Consider the following 27,984-nt stretch of genomic DNA (forward strand, 5'->3'; position numbering starts at 1 on the left):
CATGTAATTGAGTACTAATTACTAAGTGATGACAAATCACTAATTAATGGTTAATTACTGATTAATACCTGAACATAACTGCTAATTAATGACGCTTAAGCTTCGCCTTTAGGAGCGGAACGCGACAGCGTGTTGTAGCGCTGGCAGGGAGTCCACGGAATGCCACCACCCGTTCGGCGCGATGCCTTGCCGTTTGAACGCAACGCTTTTTGAGGAAAGGAAATGGCGCAGTAATTCTCTGTCATCTCGGTGGGCACCTGAACCGCACCGTAAAGGAAGGGAGGAAGTGGGAGTGAAAGAAGAAAGACAAAGATGGCCTGTAATGAAGAAAATGAAAATTGTATTTGATGTGCCATTATAAAGAGGTGAAGAAGAAGAAGAAGGAAAAGAAATTACGCAGTAACTGTCTCACCATCTCGGTGGAAACCCGTCAAAATTCAGGGGGGGGGGGGTGCACTTTTTTGACCTAAAGTGCGGTCACTGATGTGTGGTTAAGATGTTAAGCTTCGCCTCTAAGAGTGGAACGCGACAGCGTCTTGCAACGCTGCCAGGGAGTCCATAGAACGCCACCGCCCATTCGGTTCTACGCCTCGCTAGTCGGTAAATTGGTTTTTGAGGAAAGGAAATGTATCTGTCTCTCATATATCGGTGTACACCTAAACCTCTCCGGAAGGAAAGGGAGGCGGATGGCGGTGAGCGAAGACACCGTATTCACTAGAAGCGCCTTTGTTCATTCCAAACCATCGAGCTGGCATGGCGGAGTGGAAAGCATGCTCGCCTCGCACTCCGAAGACCGGGGTTCGATTCCCGAGCTCGACCAATTTTCTGCTCGGTTTTATTTATTTATCTGGCCTGACTAGAAAGGTTAATTAGGCTAATTAGGTAATTAAGCAATTAACTAAGCTCAGTCCCACTTACTTGGAGCATCACTATACCATCCCTTCAATTGGTTGCATGCTTGCTAGCCAAAGTACAATTCGCCCTGTTTGAAATTGGCGCACTGTGACGTCACGACCGTTTCGACCAACTGAAAAGCGTGACATTTCTGTCGACAACTGCTGCTTACAACGATGAGGCATTAAAGGCTTTCGCCTTAATAGGAGACGGTCGAAGCAGTCGCCCAAGCCACGCTGCCGGAGAAGATGATGCTGATAAACTTTCCCCAGTAATGTAGAAGAACTTCTTGCTGGGCGAGTTGGTGCATAGCTTTCTGGGGATGGCGTTCGCACACGATCAAACATACACAAGAAAGAGCAGAAGACAGAAACAGCGCTCTTCTGTCTTCTGCTCTTTCCTGTGTATGTTTGTTCGTGTGCGCAACGCCACCCCAAGAAAGCTTCTCTCATAAATGACCACCAACTGCTTTGATGTGACTGTTTAATGAAGTGTTACTAATACAAGCTGTGCGGATAGGGGTTCCCGGTGACTGAGATTTATAGGCGGATAGAAAAAATTTTTTACCACAACAATTACAAGCAGCCTTAATTTCTGGCCAGTCCAAGCATGCAGCCATGAACTCATCAATGTGCTCTGTACATTCTTACGTGACCTGCACAACGCATTTCTCAATGTTTGGTTGTGTCTTTGCGAAGCAAGAAAGTTCAGTTTTTTTCATGACTTCGGTGCTTCGAAAACTTTTGTGCACACCTGCGCATGCCCGTGTTGTACTGTCGAACGGAAGATGCAGCTTCAAGGTTCTAGATCCGGACATCTTTCCAACCGCGTCCGCTCCCATGAGTTACATCTTGGGTGACGAATACATAGAGATAAAGATTGTCTTGGGGGGATGGATTTTCTCTGCTGCACATGCTGTGACCTTCTACTGCGTCCAGGCTGTACTAGATTTTGCATAGCTGGCGATAATTGCTCCATCTGATGCAGGTTTACAGTTCACAGCGAACCGAATGGTTTGGTTTGGTTTGGTTTGGTTTATGGGGTTTAACGTCCCAAAGCGACTAAGGCTGTGAGAGACGCCGTAGTGGAGGGCTCCGGAAATTTCGACCACCTGGGGTTCTTTAACGTGCACTGACATCGCACAGTACACAGGCCTCTTGAATTTCTCCTCCAAAGAAATTCCAGCCGCCGCGGCCGGGATCGAACCCACGTCTTTCGGGCCAGCAGCCGAGCACCATAGCCACTGAGCTACCGCGGCGGCGCGAACCGAATGGTGTGTTCGTCCAAAACTTCTACCACGCTCAGGTGTTCTATACTAATGCGTGCTTCTGGATACAAGTGCATCCCTCCTCAGTTGTTCTGCAACGTGAGCGCAAGACTGTTCGGGATTAACTTGCAAGAAGGAGCAACTGCGGCACTCTGAAAAGGCTTAACTGAAAGCATTCTGGGCATTTTTCGAAAAGGTTTCAAAAATTTCGTCAACTCAGATCACGTTTTTTGCAGTTTATATTAGTAAATATGAGATTGGCGGTGCCTTAAAAATCCTACTCAGAGTACAAAGCTATGAACAAAGTGCCTAAATACAATATCAGGTGGTCCCTTGGTGGGCTTCAGCCTGAACCATTCCCTCGATGAAAAAGGTACCAAATCATACGTCTCGATCTTCCTAGCTATTTTAAAAGAAGATCGTAATGAGAAGCTTAATGCTCCTAAACACAAGCTGAATAAAATTGCACCAAGAACGCACAAACAGGCACTAGCAGACTTCGTGGAAAGGAAGAAACATAGGCTTCATTATAAACAACAGCGTAAACATATTCGAGGTAAGAATAACCTGTAACAATGGGCGTCCCGAGAAGCTAATCACCTTCCGTTCATTTTGACATATCCTGAACGACGAGAAGGAGGCGATCGGCAGCTGAAGCAGCACAGCCGGCGCGCCGCGCGAGACGAGAGCATCAACTGTTCTAGTACGGGGCCTGTCCTTCCCCGCTCTAACCGGCCTTCACAACCAGTCTTCTCCTGTCAATAAAGGCCGTTACACTAAAGTGAAATAGAGAATTTACAAATGGCACCGCTAAGTTTGACAGCTTGATTAGAGAAATACAAAAAAGAATACTGAGCATGTTGCATTTCCTAGAGCCGACGCGCCGTCCATAAGGTACGCGGGCGGGAGCCTGCCATCAACCTCTTTCAAAAGAGACGCTTCTGGCTACATATATACATATATACCTACATACGTACGTACAGAGGGCAAAACGCTTGTCTAGAACACGCTCTGGGCGTGTTTCGGGATGAACACGCGATATCTAGCGATAGCATTCGGTTAAAAATGCTCTGGATGTATGTGCAGTTAAACTAATAGGATTTAATCGTTATTTTTTGCCTTCCTGGTCGCAGCTGCTTTGGGATCTGCTGAACACACAGTTCGGACGTTCTAGGCATGTGTTTTGCCCTCTGTACATACATGCATGCATGCATGCATGCATACATACATACATACATACATACATACATACATACATACATACACACATACATACATACATACATACATACATACATACATACATACATACATACATACATACATACATACATACATACATACATACATACATACATACATACATACATACATACATACATACATACATACATACATGCATGCATACATACATACATACATACATACATACATACATACATACATACATACATACATACATACATACATACATACATACATACATGCATACATGCATACATGCATACATGCATACATGCATACATGCATACATGCATACATGCATACATACATACATGCATACATGCATACATACGTCAGTAATTAGGAGCCTCGTTACCGTCGAGCAGTTTCGTAAATCGCAGCAGGTACTGCTGAGTCAGTCAGGAACCAACACCGATGCGATAGGAAAATAATACACATTTATAATGCAAGTCAACTTATGTAAATATGTACACGGCACCCTTTTGTCTTTATTCCCCTTGGTCACGAAACAGCTTCATTTGCTGCTGTCATTGTTCGTGTGGCAAAAATGTTTTTATTTCCAACCCCCAATATTGACCCACCAAAATTTAAGCGTAGTATATACATAGGCCACAGGAAGTGGGGAGAGTCCCTCATTCGCTTCTCTCCTTCTTTTGCACGTGGCGTATTTCATAAAAACATCCTTTTTTAGGCCTCATAAGGGAAGCTGTAAGTCTTCCCAGATACTGACGACTTCCGGCATTCCCGCAGTCTTCTCCGCGATTCTCGCTTTCAAGCGCTCCTCTAGCTCAGGGGTAAAATAACTCCTCCAGTCTCCCACAAATCCTTTGCGGACAAAGCCTTCTCCTTGTTGCATATCCTGCTTGTAGGCCAGGTTATGCCTGTACACCTCCAGAGAAGAGATACGTTTCTCTAGTGGCAAGTCTAACGCCTTCCGGATCCACTGAATTGTCGAATCGGTTAGGACGGTCTTCATGTTCTGAGTGCTACACGAGTCCAAGACCTTCTTCAGAAGAGTTTCGCTTTTCCTCAGAGCTCTCCCGTACTCTTCGCCCAGGAAATCAGCTATCTGTAACACGCAATACGACGTGTCCTTCTTCAGGTGCTCGTAAGTTAAAAACAGCACGTTGGGGTCATTGCGATGTTGGTACCAGGAGAGGAGGTGATCGAAGTAATCAATGTGCACCAAACTGCCAGACAAGAAGATATTCAAAAAGCTGTCGAACGACACTTCTTTGCATTGCTTTGGAGTGAAGTATTTAGTGAAGTGGTAGAAGGACACGCAGCAGTCGTAGGGGTTTCTTGTGACGTAGATGTACTTTGCTCGAGGAGAGTACTTAATCTTATGGAGGGGAAGATGAGTCTTGAAGGCTCCAGGCCGACGCATCTTTCTAACGGCTTCAGCACCCATGAGCTCTATGGTGGGTGAGGACAACATGAAGTCGAGTGATGTCTTAGCTGGATTCCCGCTGGTGAGAATGCTGGAAACGATGTACTGCGTCCAAGTAGTGCCAGACTTGGGGTAGCCTGCAATGATGACGTCATCTTCTCGGGGTTCGTAGTTCATAGCAGAGAGGGCGTTTCCTCGGCAGGAATTACTGATCATGCGGAAACCATCGATAGGGTGGTCCGCATCCATGACGTTCCTTTCTCTCGAGTTCTGCGTGGAAAGTGGGAGACATGCTTAGGACACCTTGGAAAAAAGAGTGACTAAAAGCAATTCAACCGACAAACCATCATTACAAACCACTGGGAGTCTTTTAAAAACAAATAAAGGCCTGCGCGATTATAAGTACTTCAGTGTGTCTGAAACAATCTCTTTCTCTTCATTATGCTGCGTTTCTGGATAACATTTCTCATTATCGCCCTTTTTAACAACGTGCAGTTTTGCCCGATTTGAACTTCTGCCATTTCTAATATAAATGTACTACATTTCACGGAACGTTATTCAACATCAATTTTAGGCTGCGCAATACCTATCAATTATACAATAATGATTGCGACTACAAATAGAGCATAATATCAGAATTCCTGTGCTTAGTTTGTTCGATGTAATGCTTTCGGCTTATTTATATCCAAAAAGTTAAGCAAGTGGTGTGTACGCTTTAATTTTCCTTTATTTCTTTCCTAGAGTGCTAAACATTACTTCAGGGTTTTCTATATTAACTTTAGTTCAACCTTTCTGCGTTGAGCGTTTAGGCTCCCATTTATGCTCTCCAACACCTTCAATAAGTAAATTTGAAAGGGAATCTCATCAGCGTATTTAAACACTTTTTTGTCGGAGGAACCCTATCCAGTAATTTGAACACCTTTTTAGGAAGATAACATATAGCCTTGAAGGATTCTATGCGCCTAAGGGCCGTTTCACATGCATGCGATTCTCGCCTGCGACGCTGCGAATTCTGTCGGTCTGCGACTGGGGAGGGCCGTCGGTCTAGCCGCACACGGCCTGCGACCAAGTTCCGTCCAGTTGCAATTCATTCGCAGCGTCGGTGTGTTCGCTCTGCGACTGACCAATGGGCAGCGCCGAGACGGCGCGTGACGTGACGTCACGTGGGAGCTGTTGCCGCGGCTATAGTGCCTAGAATACTGGCGGCCACGGCCTGTCTCGAGGCGCGCGAGCGAGAGAGAGCGCATCGAGACCGGCCGCGGTAACAGCTCCCACGTGACGTCACGTCACGCGCCGTCTCGGCGTGCGGTCACGTGGGAGCTGTTCCCGCGGCGTAGGCAAAACTGTTTATTCCAATCAAAACATACGAAATATTGCCTCGCATTTAAAAACACGCTGGTCATAACATCATCAACACATTCCGTGCAGCGTTTCTGTCGTGTTTAATCGTGGGTTGCCTATGAGAACATCGAGCAACCTTGCGTGTCCCTTCGACCGAATTCGCTGGGTACGCGTTGCATGTGAAAGCACTGTGCCAAAATCGCACTGCGGCGTCACCGACTTGGCCGACTATTTTCGTTCTAGTCGCCGCATGCGAAACGGCCCTAAAGCGCCGACCATAGAGGACAGGACCTTTCTTTAAATAGGAAACGCAGTGAAAAGATTGCAAGGAAAGGGCTTAGTCGGTCTGGTTGGTGCACGTTGACAGAAACGACTGAACAGGTCTGACAGAGGGGACGAAAGAGAAAAAGACAGCGCATGCGTCTGTGTCCTATCTGCCAGCTCTGTTAAGTCGTTTCCATCAGTGCACTGATTGCCTTAGCATGGAGCTAACAAAAGTTGCTTAAGGGCGCGAGGTCCGACAAGCGTAAAGAGGTCCGACAAGCGTAAAGGGTCCAGGCGGGGCACCATGTTAGGGAGTTCGCATATTAATGCGAAAGCATTTCTTGGTTCATCAGTGGCGTTCGACCGACAAGACAGATCCAAAGCCAATCCAACACTAGCCACATAACAATCCATACTTTGACTAAATTGGCTAAACCGTCCGTAACTATTGAAGCATTGGCCAGTCCATATCCAAAGTCCATAATCCAATCCAGGAAATCCAGAAAAGTCCATAATCCAACAGGATCCGGAACAAGCCATAGCAAGCCAACACGAGCCACCACTGATCCGAAACCAAAACTGAGTGATGACTTTCAGTAGGAGTGGTGACGTCACATCCGCCTACCTTTACAAACCAGGTGGTGACAGCCGCCGTTGCATCAGTCAATTCTTTCGCATTGATGCATGTACGATGTCGTAAGTGCCTCGCCAAAGTTTTTTCATTATGTATGATGTAATTGCCCACGGTAAGAGTCCAGGTACAAAAAGAAATTGATAAACAACGTAATAATGCTTTGCGACGTTGGCGTACGCTTCTGAGCGTTTACTGCGCTGTAGAAAGAAATTTTACTTGCTTGTCAAACTTGAAAATGGATTATATGCTAATGCGTCCACCTTTTCAACTTAGTTTATGAAAGGTACGTGAAAGATTTGCCTTTATTTTTGACCCATGCCTGCTCGTCATTCTATTGATGACCGTTTTCCAAGAAGTCGAACGTACTACACTTGTGATTTTCCAGAAGCTATAACGAGATATTGGCATGTCACGGCTACTTTTTAGAAAGTTTTTAAATAGCAGTCAGCCACTGACTGTGAGGGGTAGTAGATTTTTGGAAGTTGTAAAAACGTAGCCATCACATCTAAAACTCTCAAACCCGAGCATGCCAAAAATCGCCAAGAAGAAGGGACAATAATAAGCAAACGAATCTCGCAAATTACGGGAATCCACGCTGTTCATTATGCATATCCCGTTCCTTTAAGTACACACCCTATCCTCAAAAGTCACTCATTTGTCGCTTAAATGGTCCGTTTCGAGCCCGAGGCCAGGAGGAAGTTCTCTTCAAATTCTGACCTTTTAAGAAAGCCGTCCAGCTTCCCTTTATAGTCGTATGTCTCCTTATGACTCAACGTTAATTACACCTTAATTCCTTCATTGCATTCTCAGGACCTTTCTTTGTTAACGAAAACACAAACTACGCAAAGAACAGTGCAGCGCTCAGAGAAACAAAGTGATGGAGAGAAACTCACTCACAGCCAGACGGTCACGACACGAGGCAGTGGAAACACGGGCAAAGCTCGCAATGGAATTTGTATGTTCGCTTACGAACACTGTTTTCCCAACAGAATAAACGCAGCTTTTATCTCATTGGCGTCGAGACAACTCCAGGAAGAGACACGAAGTGGTATAGTAGAGAAGGGAAAGTGTAAAGTAGCAAGGCAATCAGAAAGACCAATCAGATCTTGTTTCCAGTATTTCACCTTCTCGCCTTCCTCTCTCCATCTAACTGATGCCTGTAAGCAGCACTGACGTATGGCAAAAGAAGGTAAATAGACTAAAAGTAATAAAAAAGTGCCGGTTCAACTGCTGGCGTCGAGCATAAGCACAGCCTGTATCAATTTTTATCGTTGGTTTAAAACAGCACAGTTGAAAAGGTAGTCTCGTAGCGATGCTTCATTCCTACTCTATCCTGCTCCCACGAGTCACTAGCGGATGCGCTGTTCCGGTTTGGTATCTTATGAGCGAATGAGAACATACCTATTGCTGCGATATCAGACCATTAAGAAGAGGCGGCAGGCACTGCAACAGAGGTGGCACCTACATTACTCAAAACGCTTCAATGGGAAGAAGCGCCGGTTGTCGAAGATAGGCAGGGCCAGCTCGAAGAGAGCGCGAGAAGTGAGCGCTTTCATTCTAAGGTTGTCACTGCTCTTACCTCTCATTAAACATAGTTATCGTTCGCGCGGTGACGTACGGGCCCTCACCCGGTAACGCACGTTGTTGCACATCCGGCGGCCCATTTGAAAGCGTTATAATCTTTCTACGACGTCCTGACAGGAAGTTGTCTCTCGTTCTCCTCTCAGCGGGCAAAGGGGGAAAGTTAAAAACGACACATGGCTAAGTGAGCAGTTGGCTACGCAGGTGCCATTTCTTTAGTACTTCCGCTTTTTGTAGGTTTCGGTTCATTCTGGCGTTATAGTCTTGTTGCCGACATTACTTTGTAGTGTTGTAAACTGACACATTCACTTCGATGCTTGACCGGTCTGACGTTACTGTTAAGCGTTAGTGCCAGCAAAGGTGTCTGCCATTTGATCAAGCAACTGCGTGGAGTATACAACATTGGTACAAAGGCGCGACTTCTTTGTAGCAAAAACTGGTACGGGTTTGCTTACCACAAAATATTAAATTGGCTAGAGAAAATTGAACTTACAAATTTTCTCGTCAATAGTATCAAACTCGTGGTGTTCGCACCGAGAAGAAATGGTTGCCGCTATTTTAAAGCGAATTACCACGTTGCGTAACTTCGGAGACCAGCGTTGAAAATTAGATGCCGAAGCAAGACGTTTACAATCGAAACCGGCGGTAATACCGCCAGCTAAAGATTGTTTCTCTCCTTTTACCTTATAAAAGCACCCATTTCACTGGGCGTGGCCTCTTCGTCGTTATGAATTCTGCAGTCCATCGATACATTTAAACTTCAGTTAGACACCAGTGTGACAGTGCACTGCGCGTCTCCGGAGGGCCGCTTTACCCGGCGACGTCTTCCCTTTGTGGGGTCCACCGAGGTGCTTTAGCAAGAGACTGTATGGCGCCAGAAATCGTCGGGTGTCAGGGACCAAGCCTCATTATGGGGATGAAGGGCGACAGCCAACATCTTTATTCCCACGCCAACAAGCATTCAACTGGTCAAGCACACTCCGCAAGAGTGAATGCGGCGCCGGCTGGCGGAGAAAAAGGCAAAGGCGGTGGGAAAATGCAGGGGAAGGCAGGGAATGCCGCCGGCGCTGAGTGGAGGCCGAAGAAGGAGGTGCTCCAGCCTGGAAAAGAGGATCGCTGGAATGAATGGGAGGGGGGGGGGGGGGGGAGGGGACGAGGAGGAAATCTGATCAGCGGGGGACGGGCAAGGCCCGAAACGAGACCGCTGGCGAGTTGGTCCAGCGGTACCCGAAGCGCCCAGGCCATCGGGGAGCAGACGAGCCATAGCGAACGAGCAACGTCCCCTCCGTTCATTCGGACGAAGACCCCGACGCCAACGCATCAGCATGTAAGCTTAGTATCCCTGTCTGTGCATCATGTACTCGCAAATATGTAATTCTTGAATATATCTGTTTTGTTCCAACTGAGTCTAGCGGTGTCTCTTTGCCTCTCCGTCCCTAGTGGACCTGCGCAGTATGTAGGGTCATAACATCACTGTCCCTTTAAGGAACCATCTTTCCTCCTTTACAGCGGTGCTGCAACGTGTTCTGGTGCACTGAGCTCAGTAGCTAAGGTGATGTCAGGGAAGATGTCGCTACAGCAAAGTACTGCCGCTAATCATGCAAACTGAAATCATTGCGTGCCTCTTGAGCTCAAGGAGCGGACCAACAAACCTAAGATATGCCACGCACTCATAAAGTCCGCAAATAGGTAATGAAGCTTAAATCTTTCTAGTAACTCATGCAAACCAGGAATATAAATGCAAAACCAGGGATACATCAGGAATAGAAAAGAAATGTGCGCGAAACTAGCCTCGAGGCATGGGCTTAATGGTGCGTGACTCAACATACTACTCGTTGAAAGAGCGGTGATCGACGGACTATCGCTAAGACGCACGCGTAATGATTGCGGTGCTCTACAGACACTGGAGCTCATGCTCCTACGTTGTGCCGCTTTCGCGGATCCGCATCACGAGATGTCGCAGCCTACAATGCTCTGTAACCAACCCGGATGATCTCATGACGCTCGTGTGGCTGCTTGCCAGTGCATGCATCCGTCACGAAGCGATGATGAGCAATTCTACATTCATCCAGCAGGCGGGCTTCACGTCTCGGTTGTTCATCCCCAGTAGACATAGAAGTAATTAAATTACTGTAATTAATAAAAAAATTAGAGATCATTGCGGCGACCCGCATTGGGAGTATGCGAAAGCATTGACGACTCCTCGGCCCTCGTTGCCTCTCTTTCCCTCTATTTATCTTTTTCTTTCTGTTTGTTAATTAATTTACCTACTGAATTAGCGTGATTATCTTATGCTTTAATTAATGATCGATTTATTTACTCTGATAGCCAACCAACTTCTAACTCAGTGAATCATTTTGGTTTTTCAAATTTGCCGCCGTGGTTGCTTTCCCGTCCACTTACTGTATCCCCGTCCAGCTTATTCAACCGTCGAATGGTTTTTGCTGATATTTAATGAACTAATTATTTTATATTAGTGAAACTTTTTTCTCGAATAATTGTCGCATACCAGATACATTTCAATTAATTTCGAACTTTATTTTCATTCCTTTGCGCATTTTTGCACTGCCGCCCACAGCTGTTTTCCAGTCCACTCGCTATATCGACGTCCGCGCTATGTGGACTTTTTTGACATTTCTGGCTCTAATTAATTAACTAATCATCCTATAGACATATCTTTTTTTTGCGTAGCATCCTCACACCATCCTCTTTCGATTACAACCACTCGTTTGATGCTACCTCTTATGAGAAGGTCACAACTGCTGCGGACACGTTTTGCGGACACGTTTTTCTGGCACGTCTTGGTGATGCGACCCAGCCGACATAGCCTAAAAATGATTTCGCGTTGATAAAGTTTTTTTGCTATCGTACATACGAGATGGGAGGGCGGCGGGAAAAGAAGCTGTTCGCGGGCAGCTTGACGAGCCCACAGCCCTTGCTTTGTTTATTTTGGCAGAAGCGGCAGATAAAAGATGTACAGAAAATCGCCACAATAAGCATAATGCGACAAAAACGGGGTAAATATTGTGTTTGCAACAAAAGTACCGAGTGTTCGGCCATGCTTCTGTTCTCATTGTTCTGTTGGCGTTGTCCTTTCTTTGTAACCGCCCGTGCTATAGAGGAGAGGGTTGAGAAAAATGTTGGTGTTTCTTTTACTCTGTCTACTTTTTTGCGCGTGAAAAACAAAGAAATATTTAAAAGTGATTTCATTAATTTTAGGAAGTAATTTTATTGTAATGCCGTTAATTTTTGGGAGCTGTAATCTATAAAGTGATTTATTTACATTCGCACAACATTTAGCAAGCAGTAGTTTGTAATGTGATTTAATTACATCGATGAAAGTTTTAGGAAAGTAATCAGTAATGTAATTTAATTAACGCTTCGCTCTTGCTAATGGGACGATGTGCGTCCGCGCGCCCTCTCCCAGGCGCTCGGTCGTGCAGTGCGCCACGTGCATGATTAATGACTGGCAGGAGACTGCGTGAGGGCGGCTTTGGAAATGCACTGCATTTGATTTTGTGCAAAGCCCCAATAAAAATAAATGTGAACGCTAGGACGCCTAACCACTCCGCTTTTAGAATTTCTTTTCATCGCGCTTTTACCTGAGTCATTCAAAAAAATTGCGAGGACACTTTGGGAACTAAAGTGTTGAGAGGAGAAAGCCGACTTCCGGTGGATGTGACGTCACACCGTTGTTGTGGCTATATTGATACCCAAATTATACATTTTTCTGGGATCTCAAGTATTAATTACGTTTAATTACACATTTTTCCATCTAGTTTTACACAAATCCGACGTTTCCCCGACCATTCTGTGACAATTTTCACTATGCCTTGACAACTTCCGGTTGATGTTGCGTCACATCGTTCCCGTGGCTATATCAACGTCCGCACTATTTAGACGCAATTTCGAGATTTTTGCATAAAATTAATCAACTAATTACTCTGCAGTCATCAAACATGGCTTCTAAGTTCACTTTTTCTTCTTCTACCTGAAGCGACCATTGGTTTTCTTCTATATTTCTTAGTTCCCGAGTTAAAAGCGTGTAACACGCTCTGTTAACGGACGCCAGTATGAGCCTTTAAGGCTTGCGCCTTAAAAGACACTAAAATCATCCATGGCCAATGATACAACAATGGAGCATTCTGGTGTCTTTTTCCTGTCACCAAGGTCAGGCGCGATGCAGTCGGCGCGGTGGCTCAGTGGTTGTTGTGCTCGGCTGCTGACCCGAAAGACGCAGGTTTGATCGGGGTCCCGGAGTTTTCGCTTCGATGGAGGTGAAATGCTAGGCGCCCGTGTACTGTGCGACGTCAGTGCACGTTAAAGAACCCCAGGTGGTCGAAACTATTCGGAGCCCTCCCCTACGGCGTCTCTCATAGCCTGAGTAGCTTTGGAACCTTAAACCGCATAAAACCAAGCCATGACCAAGCTAAACAGGCGCGATAAAAAGAAATGCGAACAGCGGAAGGGAAAAGGAAGGGAAATCTTTATTTACACTAATGGTTTTTCCTGCGGTTTGGGGGAGTTCGCATTTTATTTTATCCCCGCAGGAGATAAGTTAAGTGGTTGCTCGCATGCAGCTATATTTCGGACAGTGCCTAGACACTCGCGTGCTAGAGGTCCATAGCTCTACCTTGTTCTCTGTATCTTCCCTCTGTATACTTCATATGGCTGTCCTCTCCCTGTCCTTTTAATCTTCACCAGCTGCAGCCCCGGTGCTTGTGATATCAGGTAGCCATTGCCACGGCTGGACAACCCTTTCCCTTCAGTTTGGTTTAGTTTTTTTTAATTCAGTAGTACTACATTAAAAAGACAAACGAAGATCTCATATACGGCGCACGCGCAGCAAATAAAGGCTTAATGTACTTCCCCGAGCCGCAGAGCTTAATTTTTTTTTTTAAAAGAGACTTTATGATTCGCACAGTGTTGCTAAATAAAGCAATACAACCTTGTTCCTGTATGTATTCCCCGAAAACAGCGCAAACCAAAGAATGGTTCGAAGGCAGTAAAGCAACCTGGAAATACACGTGTTTCGAGCATAATGCAATGACTCAGATTCAAGTAACGATTTTGAGTTTAGTGGGGTTTAACGTCCCAAAACGACTATGGCTATGGGGGATGCTGTAGTGAAGGGCTCCGAAAATTTCGACCACCTGGGGTTCTTTAACGTGCACTGACATCGCACAGTACACGGGCCTCTAGAATTTCGCCTCCATCGAAATTTGACCACCGCTGCCAGGATCGAGAACACGTGTTTCGGATCAGCAGCCGAGCTGAACAGGAAGTTCGTAGTGGAGACAGTCATCGGGTTTTTTGCAAGGTATTTAAATATAAATCTAAAAGGGGGCACCGGAAGAATAGCTAAGGGAGTATTAAAACAACTAAGAGCGCTAAAACGAATAAATTCTCGCCAAATAAAGGCTTCATATGCAGAAAGTAGCCCTGGGGGAACAATAAATCTAATCCATTCTAGGGAAACCATTTCGCAATCCAGATGTAAAAAAAGTGCAAAGTCGCTGACGGAGCACTCGGCTGGTTGCCTGAAAAATACGACATCCGTGATTTCACTTTCAGCGATCAGCTGGGGCGCATTTGTTAATATATTGTTCGCTTGATTTCCGGAAAACTTCCGGAAATGCGTAAGAAACCCTGCAGAGCTACGCTCATCCCTGAAAAACAGGGCCACATCATCGTTTTATGTTAAAGAACTAAATATCATATTAACCGGGTTTTGGGACCCATAAAGACACGCTGAGCACGGTGATTCACACCCACAGGTATTGAGCTTATTCACGTTCGGTCAACTGCACGGCGCGCCTATGCAGGTAACAAAGGTGCGCAAAAAGATGGTGGTCACATTGTGTCGCGGCCATACAAGCGAGATTTTACTTTTGCCCGGCAAATTTAAAAATGACTCCGCACCCCGAGGCGCGGCGGATGGGACTTTTGTCAGCGCCTATCAACACACCTTCGAGACATACCTGTTTCCTCTGCACCTGTCGATGTGTTGTCGAGCAAGACACTTTGACGTCGTGATGCCGCTTTCTAGCAATAAAATATGATGATGCGATATCGCGACAGAGTTTCCAGGTTTGTTATTTTTGCTTACTGATAAGCTACATAACCTCTTCATCGAGCATTTACGGGGTTAATTTCTAGCTTTCTCTTTTGGTTGTCAAGTGCTCGAACGCGCTCGGGCAGGATGAACGTAGGTAGGAAGGCTTTAGGCATGAAATATTTTTACTCCCATTGTCGTTGCGTCACGGGCGGCCATAGCGGCAGAACGCAGCGAGAACGAGGCTCTGAGCCTTAGCAAAATACGGCACCGAACCGAAGAAAGAACATGTTGGCGAATCTAAACGAACTTTGGCGAAACTTCCCGTCTGCCCCCTGATGCTACGGGCGGCGCTATCGCCGGAGCAGTGCGCGCATGCACAATAGCATACTTCCTGTTCCCGTGTTGGTGAAGCCAGTCCGCGGAGCGAGGCGGCTTCATCGTAATCCGTGCACCCTGCGGCAACTGGTTTCATGAAGGAATGCCAGACCACGGTACCCTATAAGTCTCCTGCGGAAACATGGCGCCATCCTTCGGCATGGCGGCGAACCCGCTAGAAACAGCAAGGGTGGCGGAAGTTATGGTCCTGGGCGTTTCACTCTGCCACCCGAGGAAAGCTGCGGACGGGTTGCTGTGTTCGACCAGGCTAAGACAAAGCAAACATTTTCACTCTGCAGAAAGTTATTCGCCGGTAGTTCAATACACGTTACGCTTACGTCAACTCCCGACCACAACAGAGAGTACAATGTTTTTTAGTGCTGGTGAAAAGCTGGCAAGACTCCGCATTTGGGAATGGCCGGCCTTGTATCAACTTGAAAAGTTCAGCTAGACCGGCCACGGATATTTCTATCCGTGTTTTTCGCACATATATCTCTAAATAATTTACATGAAGGCGTAGCCTAAGCTAAAACAGTTCCCAGCCTCTTCTTTCAGGCCAGCGCTTCAGGTCACCGATGAACACTGACATTCCAACTTTACTGCGGCCGTTCGTTCTCTGCCGGCTAGTGTCTCTAAACACAGCATGAGAAAGTATGCAAGGAAGTTTAGAAATTGATATTTTTTTAAATGTCAGAATAAATGTGTGCCGTCATGCCGGACATATATTTGCGACAACGCTTATGCTCTCAATCAGCTGTATGTTCCTCCGAATCGCTATCAAAGAGAGGTCCTTGAAATGTGCGATATTTGCAGCTCATTGTCCTTTTCTTTATTGCTGTAGTAGTGATTCCGGTTTTTGCTGAGGTAGTTTCGCCCATTTCAAGTTTTACAGAAATAACTTCTTCAGTCAGCAGCATCCACACAGTGTGGTATAGCTGCGCAGTATTGCTTTATATTTGGCGCCTTTATTGAGTGACAAAACAAGAACTTACTATCTCTTTATGCTACGGACGAGCTGCTGTGGGTGCAAGTTGGGGGTGCCCATGTGCTTCCATTTTTTTTTAGTTTTTCTTTTCACTCGGTCTTCTTTATTGTAGACAGGAAGTTATTTGGTTATCTGCGTACTTCCTTCGTCTTTCTCTCCAATTTTTCCTCTGTGAACCTAATAACATTTGACACTCCTTGAAGTCCGATAAGAAAGCTTCAAGTCTTTCGAGGGTTTGTGACTTGCGGATTCACCTTTTTATTCTCCGCTATTTTAGCGTTCATGCGGTCTACTTGCCTCGTAAAAAAAAAGGCTCTTCCGCTCTCCCACAAACGCTTTTCAGTCAAAGCTTCACCACAACAACGTTTTCTTTTGATCCGCACCTCTAAAGACGGCAGGCGTCTCTGCAGAGCCAAATTTAGCGCTTCCCGTGTCCAGACTTTTGTGGGGTCGCTGACCACGTCCTTCGTGTTCTGCGCAAAGCACGCGTACAGAATTTTCTGTAGACCATATTTGTTTCTCCTCATTGTGCTACATACTACGCATCCAAGAAGTCTGCTACTCATAGAACTCATAATGGCTCGTTCTTTAAGTTCCCGTAGGTTAAAAATAGCACGTGGGGGTCAGTACTACGTGATTACCAAGACATGATTATTAAGTAATCGCCGTCCAGCATAACTGTTGTTTCGGCAACGTCACTGTTTGATTGCTGTTCGCGTAGCTGCTAGGTTTTTTCTGTAATTGTTTTTACGCTTTCGGTATGTATTTCTCATTAAAAAAAATCAATTCAGAGTCTGTGCATCTCCCGTTTTTAAGTGGTTGTCTCTGTCTTGTTAGCACAATAACGTTCCTTCCGTCATAAGGCAACACCAGGTAGCCCAATTTGCTGTTTTGCTACAGGACAACATAGAGGCAACCATATTCTTTGGCACATTTTCACTCGTGAAGATGGTAGAAACGATGCACTGAATCCAAGTTGCACCACACTAGGTAGCTGACGATGATGACATCATCGTCTAGTGGTTCATAGAGAAGCGCACGTTGGCTTCATCGAAAGCTTGTCATGCGCTGGCTTTCGACCGTCACGCAAGCTTCTGCATCCATGGCCTTCTACCTCCTGGGGCCCCTAGAACGAGAACGGAGTATTTGCGAACGCAAAATTCCATCGTAGTGTTTCCATCGTAGTTCGATGAATGTATTACTTACTCGTTATACCAAGTGTCATACCGCATATGTTTAGCCACCACAGTGCAAGCAAGATCCCCTAACTTTGTTGCGGTTCAAGTATATATTGTATATCGAAGTGAGGGTGTCAGTTATCGGTGTGTACTTTTAGACACATTCGCATTCTAATAATTAGGCGAGATTTTTCTTTATGTGAGTTGATTAAGGTTACCTTCGTTCTCAATTCCTTGGATATCGAATTCTGACTACCTCTAGGCTCGCATAATGCCGTAACATGTAGCCAAAAGTTGGGGAAGTGGGAAACAACGTTTGCTGGGACACGTGAACGACAGTCGTTGAAAGGAAAGTATGTGGCTTTTTTATTCTCGAATTTCGCTAGGAATCACGGCAGGGTAACAAACTAATTTTTATATCCCCACAGTTTTATGACCGCATTTTTTTTATATGAGCTGCGCGCAGTCTTCGTTTATAGCCGTTGTTTTCCAAAACTCCGCCCGAACGCAAACTAGGCTGTCAGCGAAATTTAAACACCGCTTAAAATCTCTCTCCTCTCCCCTGCCCCTCTCGCCCCTTCTTAATGCTTCAGTACACAGATTGCTATTGCCAAAAATCTTCTTTGTAGAGTTTACTGCGCGCCATTAAACAAGCGAGCTGCTCGTAACGATCTGTAGAATGAGAAGTTTCAAAAAGAATAATCTTTTCGCAGTACAGAGGTTAGTTGACTGCACTGAGACATCTTTTTTTTTATTACTCAATAAAAAGGCCGGATGACGCACAACTTCTTTTTTTTATTACGATATTTAGCCGAGATAATAGTCATATAGACATCTCTAGTACTACTGGTATCTTTTGCTCATCTGTGAGAATTTTAGTAAATTACCACGTCACTAATAAGTCGTTCAATTTGCATTTTTTCGTTAGTCGCAACTAAAAAACTATTTGTTCCCTCTCTGCCATAGGCGGAGACGTTATGTAGTTATAAAGGAGCAATCATTGATTAACAACAGCCGCCTTATACCTGGCCTATTTCAGTTTGAAGGTTTGAAGGTTTATTAAAACGAAATACAAATGAGTTGTTTCATAAAAAAGTTAGTACAGTAGGAGGTCCCAAAGTGAAAACTGTCTGGGGGACCTCCCATCAGGAATACATAAGGAAAGTGCTTAAGTTTGGCAGAGGAGCTGGAATAAAAGTATACAATCAAGTTAAAACCTATTAGTGTAATTTGCGGCAATGAATAAGTTATACAATAGTTAGCGGGCATAATTTAACAAAAAAGGCATAAAATAGCAAAACATAAGAGCAATAGAAAGAACACAAAAAGACATCAGATAACAATGGGCATTGAATAAATGCAGATATAAAACACAGGCGGAGAAAGAAAAAAAAAAAAAGAGGTTCCAGATGATTAACAATATGACCGTTTGCTGTCAGAGTGGGGAACAGAAAATAAGATGAAGGCATGAAGCTGAATGGGTCGATAGGAGATGTTTTTTTTAGTAAAGTGTAGAAAGCGGGCTGCGAACGTGCGCATTTGATTGCTAGTGGTAATGAATTCCAGGTTTTGATGGCGGAGAAAAAAGCAGTTTGTTTTCCATAATTTGTGTTCACTTTTGGTAGAAGCATATTGTTTTCTTCAGAGAATCTAGTGTTATTGCTATTAGAAAGGAGAGATGCGGAAAAACAGAGAAGTTGATTGTTATTATTGCGAGCGCGGTAGATTAGAAGACCTAACCTAAGATTAAGGAGGCATTTCAATGGCAGAATGTTTAGGTCAGAGTAAAGAGGTGAAGCAGTGGCTCTGTATGGGCTGAAAGATAAAATTCGAAGCGCTTGAGTTTGAAGATGAGAAATACATGACATATGGCATGCATAGGTATTACCCCATAATGATAGGCAATAATTAAGGTGACTGTTAATGAAAGCATAGTACAGGGATAAGAGAACATGACGTTGAAAGAAAAGTCTAGTTTTTATTAACACCCTTATTCCAAATGAAATTTTTCTACTGATAGATTTGGTGTGTAGATGAAATTTTAGATGACAGTCAAGAGTGATGCCAAGAAATGTAACGGATTCGGTGGCAGTGATAATATGATGTCCCAGATAAATGGCTGGGCTCGGGATGACATGCTTTTGATGAGAGCGGAATATCATGAAAGTGGTTTTTGTAGGATTAAGTTTTGTTAAGTTATTTTCACACCATAAAACAATATTCTGTAAGTCCATGTTTAATTTGTTGTTTCTATTTAGGATGCCCGCAGTTCCGTTTTAGAGAAAAAGGTTTGTTATGGGAGGCCATTTCAGTGATCGTATCGCACTATTTTCGAAGCAGGAAGATACTACCACGAAAACAAACTCAATCACTGATTGTTGATTTCTATCGCCGATCCTCTTTCTAAAGGGGTTAAATGTTGGGCTAGTTTGTTGGGTCGACAGCGCCCATGTTCGTCTTGTCTTTCTGTCATCCCGTCTTTTGCGCTAAAATATCCTCTTTCTCTTGGCGCACAAGTGGATCAATAACAGATTCTAGGAATATTACTATGTAGACACGCGGTTATAACAGTTGAACATATTTTGAGCGTCCGTTGTGTGCAAGGCACTCAGTGGCCTTATTCTCCTTCCCCAATTGTTCTAGCCTAAAACTGCACCGCCGTCACGATGAAGAGCCCAGTATGGCTCGAATATGGCGTGCTGATTTCACTTGGGGCTGCTGCGATAGCTTTTAAGCGAAAGCCTTTAATGGCTCATGCTGTCGCCTGTTAACAAAGCGTGTCACATGCGTTTAATTCGGGAACTAAAAAATATTGAAAAGAACCAATGGTTCCTTCAGATGGAGGAGGTAAAAATGAACCTAGAAGTAAAGAGTTTGATGAATGTAGGTTCATTAGTTAATTATAGGCAACAATGTAGAAATTGCGTCGAAATAGCGCGGACGTCGATATGGCCACGGGAAAAGTGTGACGTCACATCCACCGGAAGTCATGACGGCACAGTTACAATGGTCACAGAATGGTCGGAAAACGTCGGATTTGTGTCAAATTAGATAAGTAAATGTTTAATTAAGCGTAATTAACACCAGAGATCCCCGAAAGATGTACAATTTGGGTATCGATACAGCCACGGGAGTGGTGTGACGTCACATCCACCGGAAGTCGTCACGGCATAGTGTCCTCGGCTTCCACCTCTCAACACTTTAGTTGCCAAAGTGTCCACGCATTTTTATCAGACCAGTGGGAACGGAGTTCTTGTGGTGACTCTGGTACTATTCTCTCGAGCGGCCGAATGCACGCTATACTCTTAAGCCAAATTGCAGCTCTGAAAGAACTTTATCTGGAATAGAGGAGCTTTTTTTCCGTAGCCCTCCATCTGTAGCACCGATGGAAATAAAGATTTGATTTGATTTGATCATCTGCGTGCCTTGTAAGATGGCCCGTTGAAGCTGCTTCATTAGATCCCGTCGATCGCCACGACAATCTCGGAAACCACGCGCTAATCTCGGCATGCGACATGAGTGCAATGCGCGCCGAGTAGTCCATTTATAACTGATGAATGGCAGCTTTGGTATCTCTTATCCCCACTCGAGCAACTCGATAATTTTACAAAGCAGTGAATAACTAATGGATCAAGAGTTCGTTAATCTATAGTACGTCGCAAAGAGATAGAGAGTGAGGAGGAATTCCCATTTCCAGTATTTGTTGTCTGGTCCCCTTCCCGTCGCTTCCATAACGTCGAACTGTAAGCAGAGTATAAAGGCAACGATGCAGTGGAATCTAGAGAGGGCTAGTTATAAATGCGGCATCTCCAAATACTGCTGCTTTCCATGCAGCCAAGCCTCCTACTTCGCTTTTGATTGCCACGCGCTGTATTTGGAAATCGCCGGGAATAAGTGCGAGGGTATTGACTTTCCGGCGTCTGATGAAACTGCAAGCGGATGTTGTATGAGCTAGGCTGCTCTGATATTCTTTCAGGCTACACGTGTTCAGGCTTTCAGGGTGACGTGTTTTCTTTGCGGAAAGCATAAAGCACAAAACTGCAAAGGGCTGGTAGTTTTATGCACAACTTAGCTGCAGTTTTGTTAGACTTTTTTTTTTCTTGTAGGCCTTTTATTTTACTGCACCGCTATTCCGTTCCTTTCCCTTGGGACGTTGGCATTTACCTTTCAGGAGTGAGTTTTTAAACTGCTTTCCGCCATGCTTTCCTTCCGCACCATCTGTGTGGATAGGCTCAGCAAAGTGGTATTGTTTAATTTTTTTCTCCGAAATTCTGCGCTTTGAGCCAAGGTTTGATGCTTTGATACACGTGCTTCGTGACGGCCGCTGGCAAAACATAATGCGAAAATTCCGAATAATGAGCAGCATTTCTCACGAATACATTTCGTATCTTCTGATTGGTGGCCATTTCCCGGATGATGCTCTTATTTTGAAGATATCATTAGCATCGTGCGGTGCTCATTTCATCAGATTCGCTACACAGCGCGAAACAGTGGCGATACGCTGCACAACACTGCAGCTGAGATGTTCAAATGCCAGTGACGAGTAAGTCTACACACCATCAGAAAGGTTCAGGCAGCACAAAAGTGAAAGGAGCTGGCGATAGCAGTTTCAGATACAACTTTCTGTAGCTACTGTGTCTGCCGTTTCATGATGGTTTGTATGGTCTAAAGCATCGAATTGTGTACAATTATAATCAGCCGTGCAGGAGTGCAAGTCTGAGAGCTCTACCGTAAGGATATAAGGTTCCGAAAGGGTTGTATATATTTCGGCCGTGTGATGCCAATTGCAAATGAGCACGGTTTTAAAATAATTCAGTCCTCTTAAGCTTGGTGTTTTGTCCGCCAGATTTGCGAGTCGTGCGGGTGGAACTCTTCTATGACTCCGCAGAGATCTCATGTAAAATGCAGGGATTCCAAGCTGGTTAATAGTGAAAGATACCCAGTGGGACTGCTATGACAGTAGCGAGTATTTATCGCTGTTTCCTCTTAGTTATGACGGGTATTCAGATATTCCTACGCGCTCTATATATAGTCCGAAATCACCAGTACTCGACTCTTCACCCATGCATTCTGAAAGACACAAATTGTTCTCAGCGGGGTTACTTTCAGCAGATGAATTATTGCTGTGCATGTGTGTGCTCCCGTTTTTTTTTTTTTTGTGGGCAGGCCCAGAGGACGAACTTTTCAAAGAAGGTAACATTTAAAGGGAAACTGCATAGGTTTTAGAAATGTGTGAAACTTGCAGGTAAAGCATGCGAAGTCTTTTTGGGCTAGCGCTTGAAATAGTGAAGTAGTCGCCGATTAAAATCCGGACGCCCTTCAAGCTTTTCCGCAGCGCCCAAAGCCAAGTGGGGGGCGCATAATGACGTCATCGAAGGTATTGGTATACATTTCCAACGCGCAAACGCCTGCTTTGAAGGAAAAAAGCAACGCCACCGAAGGCAAACCCTGCCGAGAGTTTAGCAGCATCTAACGAGCCAGGGCAGGGTGTGGCGGATGACAGCGGTAATTTAAAATCATAACTTCTGTGATGTCACGCTGAATTTTCCTGCACACCTCCGGTGCATTGAGCAGAAGCGCAAAATTCAATCGTCGATTACGTCGCTATTTCAAATGCTAGTGCAAAACCACTTGGCATGCTTTACCTACATAGATATAGAAGCCTATATAGATTTGAATCCTTTAATATCGCGAAATTCTCAAAAAGTGCTGTAGTTGCCCTTTAACAATAAGTGTTTCCGTGTCTGCACAATGGAAGCGGCTCGCCTGGAATACAAACAGCCCCGTTTGGTACACAGGTTAGCTGACGGAAGTGATGAATTTTATTGATCCACTAATTGTTTTATGCTCACATCATCACTAAGTATTGCGGTGCGGTTTTTTGTGGTGCCTAAAGTATTCCTTCTCCTATAGCCACCACTCTTGAGGGGGAAGGTGCAGTGAAAGGTCCCCAGAAACATTGCAATGAGAGGAATCATCTAACAAACATACCCACCTGCTGTACGCTTCTTGAAGTGCTTTATTAAAGCTATACTTTCCGCGAACTTGTCTTTTATCTCCTTTTCCGCATAGTTATCATGCAGAAAACCAAAGTAATGTTTAATAGCCTTGCAAGGGAACAGCAGTTCGCAGTTGGTAGCCAGGTGCTCGAAGTAGTAAGAGAATATGTCTATTTAGGGCAGGTAGTGACAGCTGACCCAGATCATGAGAGGGAAATAACTAGAAGAATAAGAATGGGGTGGAGCTTATATGGCAGGTTATCTCAGATCATGAATGGCAGTTTCCCAATATCCCTCAAGAGAAAAGTATACAACAGGTTTATCTTACTGGTACTCACCTATGGGGCAGAAACGTGGAGGCTAACAAAGTGGGTTCAGCTTATGTTAAGGACAACGCAGCGAGCTATGAAAAGAAAAATGATAGGTGTAACGTTAAGAGATCGGAAGCGGGCGGAGTGGGCGAGAGAGCAAACACGCGTTAATGATATCCTAGTTGAAATCAAGAGGAAGAAGTGGGCTTGGACAGGGAATGTGATGCGAAGGCAAGATAACTGCTGGTCCTTAAGGGTAACGGAGTGGATTCCAAGTGAAGGCAAACGTAGCAGGGGCGGCATAAAATTAGGTGGGCGGATGAGATTAAGAAATTTGCGGGAATGTGGTGGCCGCGGCTGGCGAAGCACAGGGTTAATTGGAGAGACATGGGAGAGGCCTTTGCCCTGCAGTGGGCGTAGTCAGGCTGATGATGATGATGAAGATGATGAACGCCTAATGACTCCGCTTTGCGTTCTCTAAAGGAACGCCTAAGCCACCGTGATGCGATGTGACCACTCCGCACACAGAACCACTCTGCGTTCCACAGCTTCGCTAAGAAAAGTCATCAGATATGAATGTGCTTTTTTGTTATTTGTTATCTCAGTTAACGAAGGCCTGCCTAGACGTCCCTCGTAGGTCGATTGTCCCATCGAAAAAGCTTTCATAGAAATTTGGGCCTTGGCAAGGTGCGACCAGCGTGGACTTAATTTCGCTTTACTCTTTTCATCGCCTTATTTATCCAAAAACGAAAACGTTTTAAGTGTTATATGTAAATAGAGTTTTTCGCCCACGAGTCTGAGTTTCTTGATCAGTGTATCTTACAACTGCTAGAAATACCAACCACCGCATCCACTTAGCAGTCCTTCATTCTAACGCGCATCTATTTCACAGCAGGATATCATGAATTCTGGTACCTTAAAATACCTCGCACAACATATGGCACAGGATGTATCGGAACCGCACTGCCGCGTGCATTGAATGCAGTTTTTGGGGAATATTGCTTAAAATTCACATCAATAATGTTCTGAACTGATTCCGGCGCTGTAACTGTACTGTAACTCTTCCTCCTCTGATATTATTTATTTGTGCTATGTGTTTTTATTCTCTTGCATAACTATTTCCACACCGTCTTATACGGGATGATTGCATTATCATCTGCTTGTTGATGTTTGTTATGTTACGTTGTTGTTGTTTTAATAGATTCTTTATTACCCTGCATTTCAGTATGCCGGCCAGTACTGTAGGTGTCGATGGACTTGTCCAGACGCAGCTTTTATCCTCCGCCTGTGCAAGTGAAAATTAAAAAATAAGTTCAATTCATTTCAATATATTTCTCTTTATATGTCGGCTCTTCATTCTGTGAATTAAAGCGAGATTTCGGATTTCTTAAATGCGGCTGGAAAGGGAAAGCCAACGGGCGATAATGAAGCGCTTTGTAGTGCACCTCCCTTGATTTTGAAAGCTACTGACGCTGTATAAATGCATTATTTATTATCGCCCTACATGCCTGCACATGATTCCGGAACCTTCGCACGCGAAACCGTTTTCATTATAACTGTTTCAACAATGCCTACAGGTTTTTCACCGCATAAGCAAAAGCGCATGCAGGTGCAAAAAAAAAATAATATATATCTCAGTAGTCTAGCTTTGAACCCAATAACAAGCATGATTCACATTAACAAATAGATTTAGCCTGTATTCGTTAGACTGTTTCGTGTCCTTATATTGACACTTATTTTCAAAACAGTAGTTGTGGCAAGCGGCGCATCACAGGTAGAGTACCGTTGCATTGCGTTCCAGGTAAAAGTGTGCAAAGTTATAGATAGCACAGAGAAATTCAGAACTTAAGGCTAAAAGTAATAGTGCACTGTTAACCTTTGGGCAGACTCGAGTGCGATTTTTATGCGTCGAATTGTGCGAGAGGCATTTAAACGATTTTGAATGCAACCACGGGTGCGCAGCTGAGAGGAGCCTTACTGTGACACTCCGCCAAGCACAGGGAACAAGAAGGAAGGACCTCACCCGTGCAAACGAGATTACAAACAAAAATTGAGCGATGGTTCTAAGTGTGTGGCACTGTCGGAACGTAGAACTTTTCCGATAAAATAGCGAACACATTTCTCTCGCTACAAGGAGTATGACTGTTTGCGCATCCTTAGCAAAAGGCACCGTCGTAAAGGCACCGTCTTGTGCTGCAGCCAGTAATCCTTGTACCAAAGGTCCAAACACTGCTCATAACGGCTAGCATAGTATTCGGCCACTTTACTGCTTCAAGAAAGGAAGCAAATCTACTTCCTTACCGTTCGAATGGAGCATGGGTCACTATTTATCCACGGATACCAAACATTATTTCGAAGCGACCTCTGCACTTTCGAACTTGCAATGCCATAACTTATATAGTATGTGTATAACTTATATAATTAGATATGTTATATAGAGTTATAAACTATATAACTTATATACATTTATATTTCTTATTTCTTACGAAAAGCGGTCAGATTTATTTTAAACAAATATCGCCGTCATGACTCCCCTACACAGCTCTTAAGACAAGCCGACCTTCCCACTATAAAAAATCGAGCCAGACTACTGCGCCTCAAGTTTCTTTTCCTTCTGCTTAATGGCGGTATGAAAATCGATACGAGTAAGTACTTAATAAAGTCAAACACGCGCATTACCAGAACAAAACACCAAAAGCACTTAACCGAGTACAGATTTCACAACGATATATTCAGGTACTCTTTCTTCCCACAAGCAATCCGTGAGTGGAATAGTCTGCCTTGCGATGCTGTCAACTGCGCATCACTCAAAGATTTCATCGCCAACATATCACGCTTTGTTTCGCAATAACGACTACGATGCTGGTGCGCTGTACTCTTGCACTCTTTCTTTCCTTGCTGACGATGACATCCCGACTTTCTTATCTGACTCTCGCTTATTATATTTTTTTAACCTTATTGCTCGTTTCTCATGACAGTATCATTCTTCAGCAGCTATTGTTTCATTTCTTGCTCCCTAAAAACTTGTCTGCATTTTTGTTACTGTGTTTTTTCTTTTCTTGTTTAGTTTTTTTTCTTTACCGTGCCGAAGTCCTCAAATATGCTACTTGCTCCTGTTTTGCTATTTTGTTTTACCTTTTGTATATTGCATATTGCCTTGTTGGACTATGATCGCCTTTGTGTTGACACTTACTTGACCTGTGTTATTTTAGTGTATGTGATGTATCACTTCTGCGACGGCCTCAAATGTGAGGCTAGCAGTATGTTCAAATAAATAAATAAATACTGTCATTCCTGGAAGCGGTTAACATTGGGGCGGGGCTGAAAGGCGCGGGGGGGGGGGGGCACTTCCATCAGCCATCATGCCAAACTGCTTAGAAGACGGACCCCATTCCCAGCTGAAACTGCCTTGCCCAGATGAGGCGATACTTTGTGCAAAGGTTTTCGGTCCCTTTACTATCGAACTCATTACCTTCAAAGCAGCTTAAGATCAATCACAAAATATTCAACCGCAGCTTGACTCAGCCATGAATCGGGAGTCGAACCGCCAACAAGCCGACACATGGACGTCTATGGGGTCCATTTGTGGACTCCAAACTGTTTACCATGGAAACAGGCACGTACTATTCAGAATTCACGTATCACACGCCTCGTTGACCGCTTCAAACGAAGTCCTTTGTGACGTTAGCGTTCCCCTTTGAAGCAATCGAGAGTTACAGCATATCGTTACCATGTTTACATTACCGTTTACCGTGTTACCTGACGCTGGACTTTCCGGTTAGCGCTGCGCACGCTTGAAGACGTTTCAGCATACCATCTCTCCCGTAATAAGTTACCGCAAGACGAAAACGAATGATGATGATTGCAGATGCCCCAGCATTAATTACAAACAAAAATACGCATGCATTGCAAGCATTTCTTTGCAGTGAGATGCTGCATGCCCTTTAATCATCCTTTTCGGTAATGACGTGCGCACTTTTCTTCTGCTAACGGCCGGTTCAGCGCCTTTTAAAATAATCTGACCAGTAGAAAATTTTACTACACAGAACGCACTAAGCTTGCGATCGCTGCGCTCACTGCGTTGCAAACGCTGCAAAAAAACGCAGCTACACCTTCTGTCTGCCGTGCGCAGCGTCGTTTCTTTGGATGTTTAGTTGCCTGATTCGGATGTAAATATAGTGGCGCCTTCTAGTGACAGTAAACCAAAGCGCTTCAACTCTGGGCTGGAGGACATCTTATTTATGTATTTACGGGTGAATATGACGAACATTCCCAAATTATTTTGGTTTTTCAAGGAAGAAAATCATTAAAATAGAGGAAATTGTTAAAGCTGGCGCAAAAACTAGTGTTTTCGTTCCTATTGTGGCTATGTACACGGCTAGTTAGGCTTAACTTCTCGAAAATCACTGAACTATCTCAACATCGGCTGGTTGTCATTTAAACCTCGACGTATGAGTGAGAG

General features: G+C 44.5%; 1 protein-coding gene across 4 annotated transcripts in view; it reads right to left on the reverse strand.

Moving 5' to 3' along the window:
* Positions 1–3,943: 3,943 nt before the first annotated feature.
* The window catches only part of LOC149332054 (sulfotransferase ssu-1-like), a 62,198-nt gene continuing 38,157 nt past the window's right edge, over positions 3,944–27,984 (reverse strand). Inside the window, exons 1-2 of one of the 4 annotated variants that reach the window (XM_089555678.1) lie at positions 8,437–8,565; positions 3,944–5,066 (exon numbers count right to left, since the gene is read on the reverse strand). In XM_089555678.1, coding sequence (XP_089411804.1) covers positions 4,101–5,045 — 945 coding nt within the window. In that variant the 5' untranslated portion in view covers positions 5,046–5,066; positions 8,437–8,565 and the 3' untranslated portion in view covers positions 3,944–4,100. Of the gene's footprint in view, positions 5,067–7,928; positions 8,020–8,436; positions 8,566–27,984 lie in introns of those variants that run through there. The other 3 variants (XM_089555675.1, XM_089555676.1, XM_089555677.1) reach the window with 3 other exon arrangements.

The sequence above is a fragment of the Amblyomma mixtum genome, chromosome 8, assembly GCF_055824585.1.
Source record: "Amblyomma mixtum isolate Tamu chromosome 8, ASM5582458v1, whole genome shotgun sequence".
Taxonomy (NCBI): Eukaryota; Metazoa; Arthropoda; class Arachnida; order Ixodida; family Ixodidae; genus Amblyomma; species Amblyomma mixtum.